This window comes from Sabethes cyaneus, chromosome 2 (assembly GCF_943734655.1).
Source record: "Sabethes cyaneus chromosome 2, idSabCyanKW18_F2, whole genome shotgun sequence".
Classification (NCBI taxonomy): domain Eukaryota; kingdom Metazoa; phylum Arthropoda; class Insecta; order Diptera; family Culicidae; genus Sabethes; species Sabethes cyaneus.
In genome coordinates, this window is record NC_071354.1 from 174706821 (window position 1) to 174724208 (window position 17388).

Here is a 17388-nt window from a genome sequence, read left to right on the forward strand (position 1 = left end):
CAGACGCTGAAGCTCGTCGAACGCCATGAAGTAGAGGAGTTAATCCCATATCCATTTCTCGCAGAAAGGACGAAGTTTATTTACCATCTGAACTGCTGGAGAAAAGAACAGGTAAATCCTAGATTTATTTATTAGCAACGAGAAGCATTGAAAAATACAAAATATAAATAGGGTTATGTTTCAAATGCTCTCGTATTACATTACAGAATCTTCCAACACTAGACAATCAGGCAATCATCCACTACGAAAGTCCAACAAAAGATCTCAGTAACATTTCACGAGATCAGTGCACAGCGACACATTTACTAAATGCATCTGCGAAAGGTCAAGCAATTATTAAACGATTTGCGGAGAATCCCTTCTTAACGAGAAGCGACAAAAAAATTATCACTCATATCGTTATAGACGAGTTTAAGGATCGATTCGGAAGACTTACACCTTTAGAACTACAAGTGCGAGCTACCGAGTTAGGACAGATTTTTCCAAGCGAACCGCAGGTAAAAATATTAATGTGAAACAAATTGTCATCCTCTTCATGTAAAAAATGCTTTATTTTACGTGCTGGGCAAAAAATATTCCGACGCGAATGGTATCTCTCAACTCCCACTCAACAGTATTAATTTAGTTCTGGATTGAATCTATTGAATCAGTAGAAGGATGTAATGTGCAAAAGAAAACAAAACATTTTCACTTGCGCCCTTTTGTTGTTTGAATCTAGAACTCTGTCACTGTGTAATTCGACATTTATATTTATATTATAGAATTCGTAAAAGTTCACTCTTATATTCTCAGGATTCTTGGTACCAACCTACGAACAGCAAGGATAGCTGTGGGAATAAAGTGAAATTACGGAAGCAAGCAAAGGGAAGATTGTACGACCGCAACTTAAATTATAAATTAAGTACCGCTGCATGTACTTCAATGCCGAAGCAGCAGAGTCTGTTGTTGGATTTCGAGTCATCAGCAATATTAGAAACGCAACGTATGTAATGTAAAATTGATTACGTTATGTTTAATCAAAAATTTTTATTTTCAACAGTCGCAGAATACCGTCAAACAAAAACTTGGCTCGATCATAACCAAGACGAATGGGAAGAGGTGCGCAAAAAGTGGCAACAATTTAGCAAAATACGATTTATAGAGCTGGATAAATTGGAAAATCGGACATGTGCATCTATACTAAAGGAACTACCAACGCTACGAAACCATCAAGGTTATCAGCTGGTACAATTAGATTTCCAAAATCGTTTTCCTGGAAAAGATACGCTTCTCTTTGATCGGTGGACAAAATTTGTTTATGCGGTTCGGCCAATATTAGATGCTGAAGTAAGAGACTCTGAAGGACGATCTCTCCTTGCCCTTTTAGACAGTGACAACATACGTAATGGTAAGACATTAAAAATATTGTGCAATTATCTAAACAATAATTTATTTCTTGTTTTGACAGATGCCCGTGATGCGATCATCGTCTCTCTTTTAGTCCATATTCTGCCAAGTCCAATTCTTACTTTAACAGATAAGATTCGTTGGAAACCCACAATTTTAGAATCGAAAGAAAGCATCTTGGTTTATGTACAAAATCAGCCTTTTTTGGAATCGACACTAGCACGACTGTTCAATGCATGGCGCAGTAAAGGAGTACCTGCAGTGCCTTTAATTGTGGTTTTCGGAGAGGATAAAATTAATCTAACCGGTTTCACCGTTTGGACCAACGCAGTTCCTTATAAATTTCCAAATTTTTTGAAAGCTTTGGACATATGCATAAAATTCTATATGACATACGACATCGATTTCCCACGGCAATCTGTAGCTGCTTGGAAATTACTGAGCGAATGTTTATTCGATTTGTCGCCTAGTTCGGATCAAGCAAATGTGAAGGCGTTACGCTTGGCAATTTGCAGCAAATTCGATTGAAATGATCTCGTGTATTCAAAACAATTGCTCGTGGCAGACGACATCTCTTCATCGTTTTTACAACCACATTAACAACATGCATAGTAATAATGAACATTACCAGTGTAACATCGACAATTGCACGAGAAGCTACAATATACGAACTTCATTCAATAGACACTTTCGGCAACATTTTACTACTACTAGAGAGAGAATACCGGCGACCAATAAAATTAAAAGCATTAATAAATCAAATCTCCAGTCCACGTCAATTATTGTTCCTATGCATGATATAAGTAAAACTGGAGAACAGGCTTCACCAGAAAAGGAAAACCTAAGTGAAAATAATGCTGACCTGATTGATAGTGCTGCTCTGACAGGACAAATGAACTATACTGCCATTGATTTCAATCTTAAATGGTTAAGCAAGAATACGATTCCAAGAAAAGCCGTTTTTGAATTACAATCTGATTTCAAACAAAAGATATTGTATCGGTTTCAAGAAGCAGTAACTGTTATGTCATCGGCAGGTTTAGTTACGTCGGAAGGAAAGCAAATATTTGAGCAAATGTTTAACGTATTTGATTTCGCCAACTCGGAATACAAATGTGTACAAATGCTTAAAAATGCTGATCTGTATGTGGAACCTAAAGAATTTTCGATAAGTAATGAATTGCGCCCAGGCGTATTGGGAAACTAGCAAATAACTGATAATGATCCTGTAACTGGTAAGGCTTATTATGTCAAACGAGATTAATATTATATTACTAAATAATTAAACATTGTAGGTTTACTAATGCCCATCAAATTTCATCTAAGAAAATACCTTGAAGCAGAAAATGTAATGGACACTATTTTGAAGCATCTTCCGCCATCCAAGGATGGTTACATTCGCAGTCTCGTTGATGGTTCCATTTGGCAAAAGAGAAGAGCTAGCATGGATGCAAAACTAGTATTGCCGATGAATTTATTTTTTGATGATTTCAATACTGGAGACACTGTTTCACCACATAGTGCTAAAACTTCTATATGTGGAATCTATTATTATATTCCATGCTTGCCAGGCTATTTGCTAGCAAAGCTTGCTAATATACACGTTGCTGGATATGTTTTAACCGCAAATAGGAAGCAATATGACAATGATACCGTGTTCTCTGATTTTATTGATATATTGATAGAACTAGAAACGACAGGCATAGAAATCAGCTACAAAAATAACGTAATGAAAGTACATTTCATGTTAGGCTTCGTAACAGGAGATAATCTAGGACTTTCCGGGATTCTTGATTTAGTTGAATCCGTTCGTGCTAACTTCTACTGTAGAATTTGTAAGCGAAACCGTCAACAAAGAGAAACTGATTGCATTGAATATGAGGATAGTTTTCGAACAATTGAAAATTATGAGGAAGATGTAAATACTAATGAAATATCGTCAACTGGTATTAAAAGAAAGAGCATTTTTAACCTCATTCCTTCTTATCATATAACTTATAATGTATATTTTGACTTAATGCACGATTGGTGGGAAGGCGTCTGTGTATATGCACTTGGACATTGTTTAAATTACTTTATAAACATAAAAAAACTATTTACTCTTGAGGAATTAAATTCCAGAAAAAATCAATTCATATTTGGAAAATTAAATTCCGCGAACATTCCAAACGATATTAAAGATACAAACATTGTAAAGAGTAAAATAAAAATGACTGCAAGTGAGATCAAAACATTGATAAACTTTCTTCCTTTAATAATAGGAGATTTAATACCTGTTAACGATAAAATTTGGTTGTATTTCTGCGTTTTGTTGAAGCTATGCCACCTGTTAATGCTGCGTAAAATACCGCATAGTTTATTACCAGTAATGAAAGATTTGATATTTATTCATCATTCGCAGTACAAACTGTTATTTAATGATACCCTAAAACCAAAGCATCATAACATCACCCATTATGTGACATTTATACTATGTTCGGGAACACCACGTCATCAGTGGGCAATGAGAGGCGAAGCCAAACACCGAGACGCTAAACAGTATAGCAGGGTAAATAACAATAAAATTAATTTATGCATCTTTGGGAATTAAATATTGTTATAAGTTTGCACAAAACGTTTTTAATAACAATTTTGTTACTCCTTTTATCGATCTTACCAAATCTATTACTAAACAATTTTTAATACCTTTTGAATATTTAAGTTTAGATTTCGAAAAGTTCAATTTAGATAGAAAATGCATATTATCTATGAATAGTTTTACTAAGGAGGGTTCTACATTTGAAACCGGTGTTGTTTTTTATATAAGCTATTTAGACTTAATTAATGTATTCGAGATTGACCATGTAATTGCAGATGCAAGCAATAATTTGTATTTAATATGTTTTAGATATATTCCGTCAAATTTCAATGAGCATCTTCAATCATTTGAGGTGATTAAATCGGAACAAGCGTTAATTGTACCGAATATAGATAAATTTGATACTAAAGTGATCAATTTGCACAGCATTGATGGAAAAATTTATTTTAGATTATGTAATTATGCTAGGTTAGATATAAGTATTATATAATAAAAGAACAACATAAAATGAATAAATAAAATAAAATTATCCTTTTTTGAGAAAAAGATATGTAAACCAAGCTGTAAAAATAATTCGTTTTGAATAAACTGATATGCGCATTGAAATAAATGATTTATTTGTTTGAATCAATCAACTTGTTTGTTATTTCAATAAACAAAGACAGTTCCGCCAAACTAATTTAACTCATATTTAATATTTGAACAATATTGTAATAAACTGCACTACATTTGATGTAAAGTTCTAAATTTTTTGAAAGAAATAAAAATGCTGTTGTTTCAACAAAAAGACAAAATAGATTCAAATATATTTTTATTGAAAAGCCATTCTGTCAGAAAAAATTAACAAACGCTTTATATTTTTAAAACAACAGCAAGTTATAGTTGTTGCAACAATAAATCTTTATTAGCCTTTGAACAAAAAAAAATAATGTTGTTTCAAACCATTATAATTTTTAAATTTACAAATTATTTTTCTGCGTGTAGTAATCAATCTGTTGTGATTACTATAAATTAAACATGATTACCAATGATTACTTAAGATTATCATTGATTACTCTACTGATTACCATTGATTACCTAATTAATTCATAAATGATTACATAAGTAATCTCTGATTACTACGCACTTATACGCCTTACTGGAAAGGGAAACCCCTTGATTTTCCTTGAGCAAAATTGTGTGCGAATTCGACTGATGTGATAATCGTGTAAATCGGGGTAGTCTAAATAGGGGCAAATGTCGCAAATTGCGCGACTCGCAATATTAAAGCCTTTCTCTTTACCTACGTATTTATACTCATTGATTTTGAATGAATGAATCAAGGAATGAATCATTGTCATTTTGTTTCTCTGTTTCTTGACATTTTTACGACAGTCACAGTGGGTCATTTTTCATTCATTCGCAGACGCAGAGTTTACTTTAGAATTTACGATACGCTACGCGGAGAAAATTATTTCGTGTAATTGATACGTGTTGACCAGACCTTGCACATAAATTGTTCAGAATGGCTTACCAGGTAATACTTTTCCATATAGATTTAATCAAAATCATATCTGGTTGATACTGGTAAATATGACTAATTAATCTTAATTAAATTGCATCACTATAGGGTGGCTATCCGGGACAACAATACGGTGGCTATGGCCAACCGCAGGGTGGTTATCCTGGACAGGCTCCCAGTGGATATGGAGGGTATGCACCTCCGCCGCAGCCTGGAGTGAATCCGGAAATTCAAAACATTTTCCGCAGCGTAGATAAGGATGGCTCTGGCAAGATTAATGCAAAAGAACTGCAGGCAGCACTAATCAATGGCCGCGGAGATCATTTTTCGGACACTGCTTGTACTTTAATGATTGGTAATGTCTACAGTGTTAATGTCGAGCCTGGTAGAAGAGAATGTACTTTTATTTACAGGAATGTTTGACCGTGATCGCAGTGGAACAATTGATATTTATGAATTCGATAAGCTGTATGCCTACATAAATCAATGGTTGCAGACTTTCAAGACTTATGATCGAGATTCCTCAGGTCACATTGAGGAAGGCGAATTATCTCAGGGTTTGCGTTAGTAGTCCATAAATTATACGTTTGAAATTGATTAAACTTTTCTTGCAGCTCTATCCCAAATGGGTTTTCGTTTTTCGCCTCAGTTCATTCAGTTTCTGATTGCGAAAAACGATCCTGTCCAGCGCAAGGAGATTTCGGTGGATCAGTTTATTGTCACCTGTGTCCAAATTCAACGTTTTACTGAAGCATTCAGAGTGAGGGACAGCGAACAAAAGGGCGTCATAACGATTGGCTTTGAGGATTTCCTCAATATTGCCTTGACGATTTCTACGTAAAAGAAGACTAGCCTGGTCCGATGGCACCACACATACCTACTTCACCGCATCACCATTATTTCTGATGGTATATTAAGTTTGAAATAGAGCTACACAAATTTAACATCGTTCTCAGAATGTAACCAGTTATGTTGCATTTAACTATCTACTGTCTCAGTTGAAAGCAATTTATACAATATTGAGGTATTATTTTAAGGATTTTTGCAGCTTTATCGTATATGTGCGGTAGCGATACCAAAACTGACGTTGCAAATCATCTGCTGGTTTTAAAAATAAATTTAAGGCTATGAGATGCTTAACTATTAATGAAATGGCTTTTATTTTAGTTTTATTTTGTTATTTTGTGTCCAGGCAGTATAAACTATCGTATGTTTTCTCATGAAATTCAAAAAAATTATTGATGCCGGGTTGGGGAAGTTTACGTGCGCGTAAGTGTGCTTGTATGAATATAACATGTTCATTCAGACGACTAGCTAAAAATGACAAAATCGTATGCAAAAGGTCAAATCCGACTTAACATAACAGATCGATTGCGGGTAAGCCGTGATTTTTTTTTGGAAATCGCATGAACAAGTCGCATAAAGCAGATCACAGTGTATTTATTTTTAGACATTTAGACATATGCTGATCAGGAGTATTTACATTGTCGAATTTCCTACCAATTAGAGGAACGATGGCGAAGCATACGTTCTGTTCTCTTTTTGTTACTATGTTTCTGTTTACTTGATGTTCAGTAATAAATGGAGTGAATGTTTTATGTTCTGCTTGTTTGTATATCTATTTTTAAACATCATTGTCGATATCTGCAACATACATTCAGAAATGATCTAAGTTAAACCTGCTTGCAATGGAAGTTCAAAGGGTGGAATGGTCAAAAATTGGTTTAACACTAATGATCAAGCTTGATTACTTTTTGAACTTCAACGATTACAATATACAAAAAAATTCCGACTTTCCAACTGTATCTAACCTTGACGCTGTCGTTTACGTTTTACACATTTCATCAGATTTTATGCCGTTGCTGCAACCACCTGATTTTATGAACGCAGGTGATTTATATTTCGTATCACTCAAGCAAAATTGTCGATTTTAAAATTTCCGAGCCATTTTCCTGTAGTGACAGAGAACAAGGTTCGACCAAAACAGCACGGAGCGTGTTTCTTCGGTTTCTTTAAAAAAGGTAGCATGCGTTTTTTCTTCAAACGTTTCTTCATACCTGCATAAATATTTCAGTTGACAGTGTCAGTTGTCACGAAAATTTCGCATTTCTGAATCAGAAATTCTGATAAATTTTAAGCATTCATTCTGGTACCGTTAAGGGGACGTCGTGCAACATGCGGATATCACTTTGTACACGTCAAACAAACATGCAAACAAACACGAAGTGTAGGAAGCATTATAACCGGAGACGTTGAATTTGTTGAACGTTGAACACCGATTTTTCATGCGCTCGGTTAACACATTTCCAAATGTTAAATATCATCGGTATCCATTGTAGACGAGTATTTTCAAGTTTGCCAAAAAACACGCCTCATATTTATTCCAACAGGCTAATAAAAAGACAAGTGTTCACGCTGACAGTCCAGTATATTTCGCAGGTTCACGAAGCAACCGTACACGATGCCGTGTGTTTTCGAAGTATTAAAAACCGGTGCCCGAAATACATTACCGAAACCGGTCGCGGGTGCTTTGTTATTATCAAGGTTAGTCAAGAGAGGTTTTCTGATGTTCAAATTTGTTTTTCACCCCCGCTGGGTTTCCCTTGACGATCACCGAAATTTTCAATGCGGAAACTGTTGAATGTATAAACAACGTCGATGGTTGCTAACCAATCGTTCCGCGCTCTTCTCTTCTACAAACTGTGAAAACTAGATCACCTATTTTAACTCACCTTGGTTATTATGAGCGTGCAGTGCATTTTATGAAGCACGACAGCAGCGTACCGATTCAAACAAACTTCGTAAGGTTTTGGAATGCGGTACGCAGTGTGGTTTAATTTTCAGACATAGGGCACGGGAGGGTATTTTCGGCCTATTAGGCGATGCCATCTAATTTTTCGGCCTATGCACTAGTTCTAGTGGAAGAACAGGTGGTTTTGACGTTCTTTGAATAAAAAATACAGCAAAGTTTCGTTAATTGTTCGCTATTTGGGCTATGTGACAACTTGAATGTCAAAATTGTATGGAATTTTCGAGTTTAGAAATTTCTAACAACTGTCAGTCGGCCCAATTAGCGAATCAGCTGGAGTGCAGTCTGTAGGGAATGTGTCAGGCAAAATAAATTGATTGGATAATAAATCCAGTTAGGTGATAAATGATTGTATTCCTTTCCGTTCGTTATAGTTCAGAACGTAAAAAATATTTATTTATTTATTTATTTATTTATTTATTTATTTATTTATTTATTTATTTATTTATTTATTTATTTATTTATTTATTTATTTATTTATTTATTTATTTATTTATTTATTTATTTATTTATTTATTTATTTATTTATTTATTTATTTATTTATTTATTTATTTATTTATTTATTTATTTATTTATTTATTTATTTATTTATTTATTTATTTATTTATTTATTTATTTATTTATTTATTTATTTATTTATTTATTTATTTATTTATTTATTTATTTATTTATTTATTTATTTATTTATTTATTTATTTATTTATTTATTTATTTATTTATTTATTTATTTATTTATTTATTTATTTATTTTGCCTGACACATTCCCTACACAGTCGTGGCCTAATTAACGAATTCAGGCTGTAGTAGATTTCTTCCAGTTTTGAGAAAATGGTTATAACATATTACAACCGTACGTCGGCAAAGTACTTTTACTGACGAAAAAAAAGGCAAATAGGCTGAATTCAGAAACCTGCTGAAAATACCCTCCCATACCCTACCTCTTTCTTCGGCTAGTACGGGAGTAATTAAATCCAGTATTTCTTGTTCCGCCTACAAGCTTGTTCAACAGTTCTCTCCATTTCGGAGTATCGTTCATGGGTAGCCGTCTTAGCCGCTCTGGTACGGATTCGTTCAACGCTGGCATTCGCCTTTTTGCACTAGTCGATTGTCCTCCAAGTTTCATCCAAAATCCACTTCTTACGTTCGCCTAGCGTTTCATCTGTCGAGGGTTTCGTCACTAGTCATGATAAAGGCACATTTGAGGCAGGTCCATTATTCTCAAACAGTCCATCAGATGTTAGCTCCGATGCTTGCGATTGAAGTTGTTCGACAGACAGAGGCCTTTTTTTTAGCTCAAGATTCTCCAATCGAAGAATGTCGTAACGAGATCCAACTTTCTCCTCCCTTTTTTGGACACGTGCGACGCGAAATCGTGTCTCAGCAACAGCAACGTGATGCAATATCGACGCTGCTTTTGTTATGTACCCACATTAAGAAAGCTGCTTCTCCACTTTCGGTTAAAGCAGATGTGGTCAGTTTTAGTTCAGTCGTCATGGAAAACCCACGGTTGGAAGAACGATCCATCAATTACCACCCAACACACATTTTTGTTGATTTGTAGCTTATTCAACCATTGTATAGCTCATTACCGGATAACTATAGCACTTGACAAGCGTTTATTCAACATTCAACAACAGAAAGTGGATATAGCTGGACGGATACGACAACCACGGTATGTTGCAAGAATCATCGTGAGAATATGGTGTTTGCTTCACATCCATTAGGAACAGAATGATCAGGAGCGCAGCGAGCAAGATCGTTAGACTAGGTGGAGCGAGACCTAGCGGCAAGTACACGGTGTCCAACCGGCAGCCAACAATCGCGTTAGTTGAAGAATTTTATTCATCAGGCTATGTTTCAAAACGAAAAACCAATTAAATAAAATAATGTGCCTTTGGGCTCAGCAGGAATCCAACTCCTCGCTCCTCCTATATTTAGCATTTTCACTTCGTACGTCAGAGTAGGGTAAAACTTATCCGAATCAATTCTTGTGTTTGACAGATTTCAATCAACAGATATCGTTTCAATTCGGATTTCAAGCTTTCCATGTAAGTTGAACCAATTTGCCTTGCTGCGCAAAGGCTAGTATATTCCATATGTTCCGATTCGTGTTCGTGTTTTCTTGCTAAAGACCATTTCTTTCTTAATTTCGCACTCTCCGAGACAGACGCTGTTTGAGCCGCCCATAACCTGGCGAAAACATACGTTCAAAGATAACTTCACCATCCGGGGAGGACGGCCCGCCTTCTTTATCTGCGTATAGCAACCAGGGCTCCATTCCAAACTGGAGCCACGTGGAAGGAGGGAATCAAAAGATGAAAAACTAATTTGTCTTCTCGATTATTCAGTTGAAAGTGAATTTTATCATACCTATCTGTTTGAAGTTACAAAAAACCCACCTACCTGGTTTATCTTTGGGTCAGCAACAACCTTCATGCTGAGTGTAAGAAGAATTCTATTTCATTCGGATAGATTAGAAAAAACACGGCATTTTGCTAAGATATTTTTCTTTATTACTTGCATATTATGCTGTCTGTGGACTTCCAGTTCTGTGTGAAGTACAACGCCCGTGGGACTGGTTAGCTGTTTTGCATTGCTATGTACTATTTACAAAGTAGAGCTCTACTAATCAAACTATATCATTTCCTACTACTGTACATTGTGGTTGGATGCGAGCTTACGTGTTAATGCGCACTTCTATAACAGTTTAATATATTTTTCTCTTTTTAGTTACTCTGTGGTATTTTTTTTTGTATTATCACATTTTGTTTAGCAATAAAAGAATAGTAAAAATTCACTTCGGCCGTATTCAATAGATATATAAATATAGGTTTGCATCGATATCCTTTGTTTTGTTTATATTCGATTATGATTTACTAACTACGTTTGCGTTCTACTTCTACTTATCATTACGCGAATGGAAGCGAAATTGAAAAACCATATTCGAAATATTTACATATTTACTAAATACTACAGTCGTTTCTTTTTTATCTGCATATGTACAAAGTCAACTGGCTGATTTAATTAAAATTTGAAAATTCAATATTTGCCTTTATCGATGGAAAATAAACTTCTATTTTGGATAATAATATGGAATAATCAAGTACCTAAGGCTTTTAACGCTTTGCATTTTATTATATGTAAATTTTCTAAGTGGATTGGCGTTTTATCCTAATCATTATGCTGAATTAAATTTCACCCGGACTAAGAAATGTGGACTAACAATTTAATAACGTTGGAGTATGTTAGTATGATGGATAATTTGCTCGAAAAATTGATAAGCGATAATTTGATAATGATTTTCATTGTTGGTTTAGTTCTTTCCCCTAACTTATCCTTTATGTAAAGCTCTTGTACCATTTTTGTGATCCCTTTATTTTTAGTTAAAGTTATCATATATATTCAAGTTGGTGAGACAGAAACATAATCGAACGCAACAATTTTAGATTTTCAACTAAAATGGTCCTATGGTCTATCTAAGAGAAGGAAGTTAATCATCAAATAGAGCTGTTGGCTATTTTATTATTACTTTATTATTGAACTAAGCTTCGCTACTGTTTGGCTAAAAAACTTCAAATTCGCTAGCTACTTTTAGAATCGACATAAAAATGTTTGCAACTAAACTCGGCAACATTCAAAATTGTTATGCGGTGCTTCGTTAGATATTAGGATATTTAGAGTTGTACGTTAATAATTACGCTAATGTTTATCGCATGCTAGTTTGTAAGTAACGGTTGAAGGTGTAATTTAAAAGAATTATTTTTAACTATATTTTTTCACATTGATTGAAAAAAATTAAACTTTTTGGGTTTGGATCATGGTTGGCGTTAAAACATAACTTCAATGTTTTCTGTTACCGAAGCGTAGGACGGATTGGCTTCACGGAGTCGGATGTCTAAATTAAATGTTAGCCTGAGATGATAGAAAATCTAGCAGAAAAAGGTTTTGATATGAAACAAGATGGGTTTCACATAAATTGATTGACTGATTTTTTTAAAATCCTTGGCTTATTCTCTGCACTGAATATTGTTTGTATTGATAAATTACTTCATCTGCTAATGCTTTCTGCCATATTTACAAGTTTTGATTTGGGTTTCGGTTTGATTATCGGCTTATTGCAGCTTCTCTTAAAACTTTTCCCCTTTTTGATTTTGAAAATGTACAACGTTTTGTCCGCCTTTTGTCTTTGCATATATGTACAAGGTTTTGAATCTCATTCTTTAACGGTGTTTTATGTAGGTATTGTATTTGATTTGGTCTAGAGTTGTTATTATGCAATTATTGAGTATTTGTTAATTTAAAAACTATGAACTTTAAAAATAATATGCCACTTAAATTTTTGAGTAGACGCGAAAGGCGATATAAAATAACTAAACTTGTTGCACTGGGAATCTTTGAATTAGGCTTTTAAAAGGCGCTATATTCGTAGGAATGTCGTCGCGAAACTGAAGTTATCGTAAACTAAAGTAAAAATATACCACCAACAAGACTACAGTAGTTCCATTTTACTTCTATATATTCGACATTGAATTGGACTTCAAACTGGACCTGAATTAGATAATTGGACATTGAGACGAACATAAATTGGATTTGAACTAGACTAGATGTTGAGCTCAAATTGGGCTTGAAATTTGATTTGAAAGCAAATCTGAAATCAGAATTGAATACGACTTGAATTAGGACTGGACATTGGATATGAAAGTGGACTCAAAATTAGACATCAAATCGAAATTGGAATTAAATTCAGCTTGGGGTTGGCCTTAAAAGTGTAAACTCTCCGCCTGCAGGACGATTCTTATAGAAGATATAACTACTAGGAACCAAAGCAGAGGGTCCAAAGCCCCTAAAGGAGATGGTTTTAATAGCTGTTATCCACGGCTATTATGTAAAAACTTGAATGGATAAACCTCTAATCCAAGGTGTGACGCGACCCGTGCCGTGGGATGAATGGTGGAGGGGGTTCTATAAATGCTCTCGCCGCAACGGAGCCTGTGGAGTACCAGGGTGCCCTCCACAGTAATCTGCCCTTGCTGCATCAAGCCGGTCACTGAAGCAGTGGACGATTTCTTACCGTGCATGCTCTCTCTGCCGAAAAAAAAACAAAGATACGAAAGAGGTGGAGGGGAGAATAGGGGCATAGGGGAGGAACATCTAGCCCCTGTTCCTCGTCTATCCTCAATACGCCGACTGAAATTGGACCTCAATGGCACTTGAAATTGGACTTGAAATCGGTGTTTAAATAGACTAGAAATTGGCTTTAAACCGGGACATTGTAATTAGACCTCAATTGAATTTCAAATTAACCTAGCTTCGAGGTACGATGCTGGTCTAACAAGCCACTAACAAGTCGTATGTTCGATTCTCGGTTAGGAGATTCTCCTAGATAGAGTTAGTAGGATTTTTGCACTAGCCACGTAACTGTCCTTACATTTGCAACCGGCCGTGAAGCCTGTCGACATAGAAGCGCTCATAAGAGCATCCGTAACGGTGCGCTGCTAAACCCAATTTAGCAGCTCTCTGTCATCACTCTGTACCGTACCGGTCGCTGCTAAACGCGCTGCTAAAATAGTAACCGGGCTTTCGGGAAGCAGCGCGTGCACAAATTTAGCAACCCGATAACAGCGCTGGAGAAGGCTGCTACACACTTAACAAAAAGTACCGAATTCGGTAAAATTTTACCGAAATCTAAACAGCTGAACGTTCGGTAAAAATTTCGATGGTGCCAATCGACGTTTACAGATCATTAATAATGTTTGGTGCAATAAAAAATTTTACCGAACGTTCTGCTGTTTAGATTTCGGTAAAATTTTACCGAACCGATTAAGTGTGTATCCCACCCAAAGAATTATCAAATGCGGATTATTATTGAAAATTGTGGATCAAATGATTATTAAAAACTGCGGTTCGGAGTATATTGTTGTTGTTGTTAATGCAAGTATTGCTTTCGGATAGCAATCTGTATGAACCTTACAGACTCAGAAACTACTGAACGGATCGACGTGAAAATTTGCATGCATTTTTGATCGGGAAAAGTTCTTATGATGGCTTGAGAACCCACCCAGTGGAAGCGGGGGGGGGGGGGGGGGGGGCTTCTCATGCAAATGAAACAGACATTTCTGCATAACTTGGGAACTGATCAAGCAAATGGAACTAGATTTAGCATATGGAAATTTTTGGAGCCAGATTTTTTTCTATTATGGTTCGTGACCCCTCTCTCTTCTGGAAGGGGGGAGGGCTCTCGTACAAATGAAACATAAATTTCTGCATAACTTGAGAACTAATCAAGCAAATAAAACCAAATTTGGCATGTGGAGGTGTTTGAAGGCAAGAAATGTTTCTATGGTGGCTCGAGTCCCCTCCCCCATCTGGAAGAGAGCGCTATCATAGAAATGAAACACATCACGGCCACAAGAACGCCCTCATCACCACCAGGCACCAGTGACGAAATCCTTGGTAAAGTGCGCAGCGTTCGAAGGTAGTGGATTTCGGACGAAACGTAGAGGAAGAGCGAGCGTGAACCTGATCAGCTAAGATAGCTATCCATCAACGATACACCGAACTAGAAAGAGATGTTAACCGAGATTGTAGGTGAGCAGAGCCTGGACTAACTCTCTAGCCGAACAACGAGAAACCGCTACCGCCAATGGTGATATCCGTTTGTTGTACAAATCGCTCTACATTTGAAAACCCGAATTTTTAACCCAAACAATAAATTCGTACTACTGGCTGTATGCCTGCGAAACGTGATGCGTCTCAGCGGAGACAACACAAAACCTGTAGTTGTTTATTAGTCGTTACCTACAATAAATCATTTAACGGCCGATAGCCACAAAAATTCGGGGAAGTATGGGGAAACGGATCGGACACACCATGAAGAAAGGAGTGAACGAAATCTGCAGAGAAGCACCTTACTGGATTGCGCAAGGACAGTGTAGAGGGTCGGTCGAGAGTGGAGATCTTTGATTTCATCCTTTTATTCTACCGGACCGGCGGACACAAACACATAAGTAAGGTGACAATTTTTTCATTCCCAGTAGCCGCAATTCAACGATCCCGACATCTCTGGGAGCTCGGGCATTCATCCTTTTTCCAGTAACCTTCTGTTTGAGTTCAGCCGCTAAACGAAATAAGCGTTGGCAGCTTGGTTGGCAGCTTCTCTACGTCCTTCACAATGCGCATGAATAATGCATGAGTCCGAAAGAGGTCGCGGAATTACTCGGCACTGTATGTAGGATTGTTCGAGAAGTAATCGTCCTTCCGACCGATCGATTCGGTCGTCTTTCAGTTCGTTCCCTCGCGTACGTACCATTTCCGCCGCTTCCATACCTGTTACTTGTGTCCGCCTCATTATGTCTAAATAGTCAATTATTTAAATTTATGATTGATTTTCATTGGTTTACAAATTGGTTCCAAAACAGCTGTATGGTTTTTACCGGTACGGAATATGACAACTAAAATAACAACCGCGATAGCAACGACCGGTACGAAAACGAGTGACTAAAAATATAGCAGCGCTGTTCAAAGTCACCAGAGCAACTAAAATACTAGCGCACCGTTACGGATGCTCTAAGCGAACTACTTTAGCTCGCCTTAGACATTACAGTTGAATAGATACATCATGGTCATCGCTCATCGTATGATACATGTTTCATATGAGAGCTGTCAAATTCTCGGTCAAAATGCGGAGCTTTATTAGGAAGATGGAAGAAAGGACTTACATCATGTCGATCTGTCAAACTGTCAAAATCTGTCAAAAGCGTCAAAAGTCACTTCATTTTTGATTTTTATTAAATTTATCATCAAATATTCATATATTCAGAGCTGGTATGAGGTAAAAATCACTTTTTTGGGAAAGCTAGAATAACTAATTGAGACTTTAGATCGGAGGTGAAATCAGACCTAAAATGGATTTTGAAATTTGATTTGAAATTAGACTGGGAACTGGACATGAAATTGGGATTAAAATTGAACCTGAATTAGAATTAGAATTTAAACTCCAAATCGAATTTAAAAAATTGACTTAAATTGGACTCGAAATTAAAGTTAAAATTGGATTTGAAGCAGAATTTTACTGCAATTAATTTCCTTAACGCTAATTATTCATAACCGGGCAATTGAATTGACAATTTTGGACTTCCCAGTTACAAATTGAGAAATTATTTTGTTATACATTAAATTTGTTATAGAAGGTGGGGCACGTATCCCAGTGTGCACCAGCCTGGACACTCCAGTGGGTTTGAATTTGATCCAACTTCAACTTGGATTTTATGTTTTATTTGAACTGAAAATTGGACTTCAAATTGAACTTGAAATTAGACATCAAATAGCGCTTGAAATGGAACCTAAAACGGGACACGAATTTCGACATGAAGTTGAACTTGATATTGGACTTGAAATCAGTGTTTAAATTGGAATTAAATTAGACTTGGAATAGGACTCATATTTTACTTATATTATACTTGAAATTGTACTTCAATTGAACTTGAAAACCCTAGGACTAGAATTCGGAAATAATATATTACATTAAATAGGACATGAAATCATATTTAAATTGGATTATTTAAATTTAAATTGGTGATGAAATTGGAATTAAATTAGACTGGAAACTTGAAATTGGAGTTGAATATTAAAGCTTAGATTGACCTTCAGTGTTTGTCCAATAGACTTCGCAGCCAGTTCACAGTGGTCCAAACAGCGAAATACGTGATCGTTTGATATAGCGCCGAAACGTGAAGTTTTTCGCATGTAGTGTCTTTAGGAACATTTCTTGGTATAATAAGCCCCTTCTTGTGAGAGAAACTTTTGGGTGATTAATTCCCTTAAAAGTGAGATACGAAATTTATTTTCTCGTACACTCAAGATACAGGTTTGGTACTTTCGGTAAAGTTGTAGTAAATATCAATACAAACAACTTTGTCAAAGACACCATACTTGTATCTTTTCATGGAAATTGTCTATGAAGCGTTATTCGTGGGCAAATCCTTCAAAACAGTTTTTAAACCCTGGCTTATTCTGGTCAACTTTTATGTGTTCATAGTGTTCTAGAAAGTTGTTTATCTTGCTAAAATCAACGTTTTTGTAGAACATTATTATACGCGATTTTCTGCAATTTC

General features: G+C 35.9%; 1 protein-coding gene across 1 annotated transcript; it reads left to right on the forward strand.

Annotated features, from left to right (window-relative positions):
- The first annotated feature begins 5368 nt into the window (after nt 1-5368).
- On the forward strand, nt 5369-6606 carry LOC128737222 (peflin). Its single transcript, XM_053831812.1, has 4 exons — nt 5369-5480; nt 5574-5820; nt 5879-6022; nt 6080-6606. Exons 1-4 carry the CDS (start codon nt 5469-5471, stop codon nt 6304-6306), a joined length of 630 nt encoding a protein of 209 aa, XP_053687787.1. The 5' UTR covers nt 5369-5468; the 3' UTR covers nt 6307-6606.
- Nucleotides 6607-17388: the final 10782 nt, after the last annotated feature.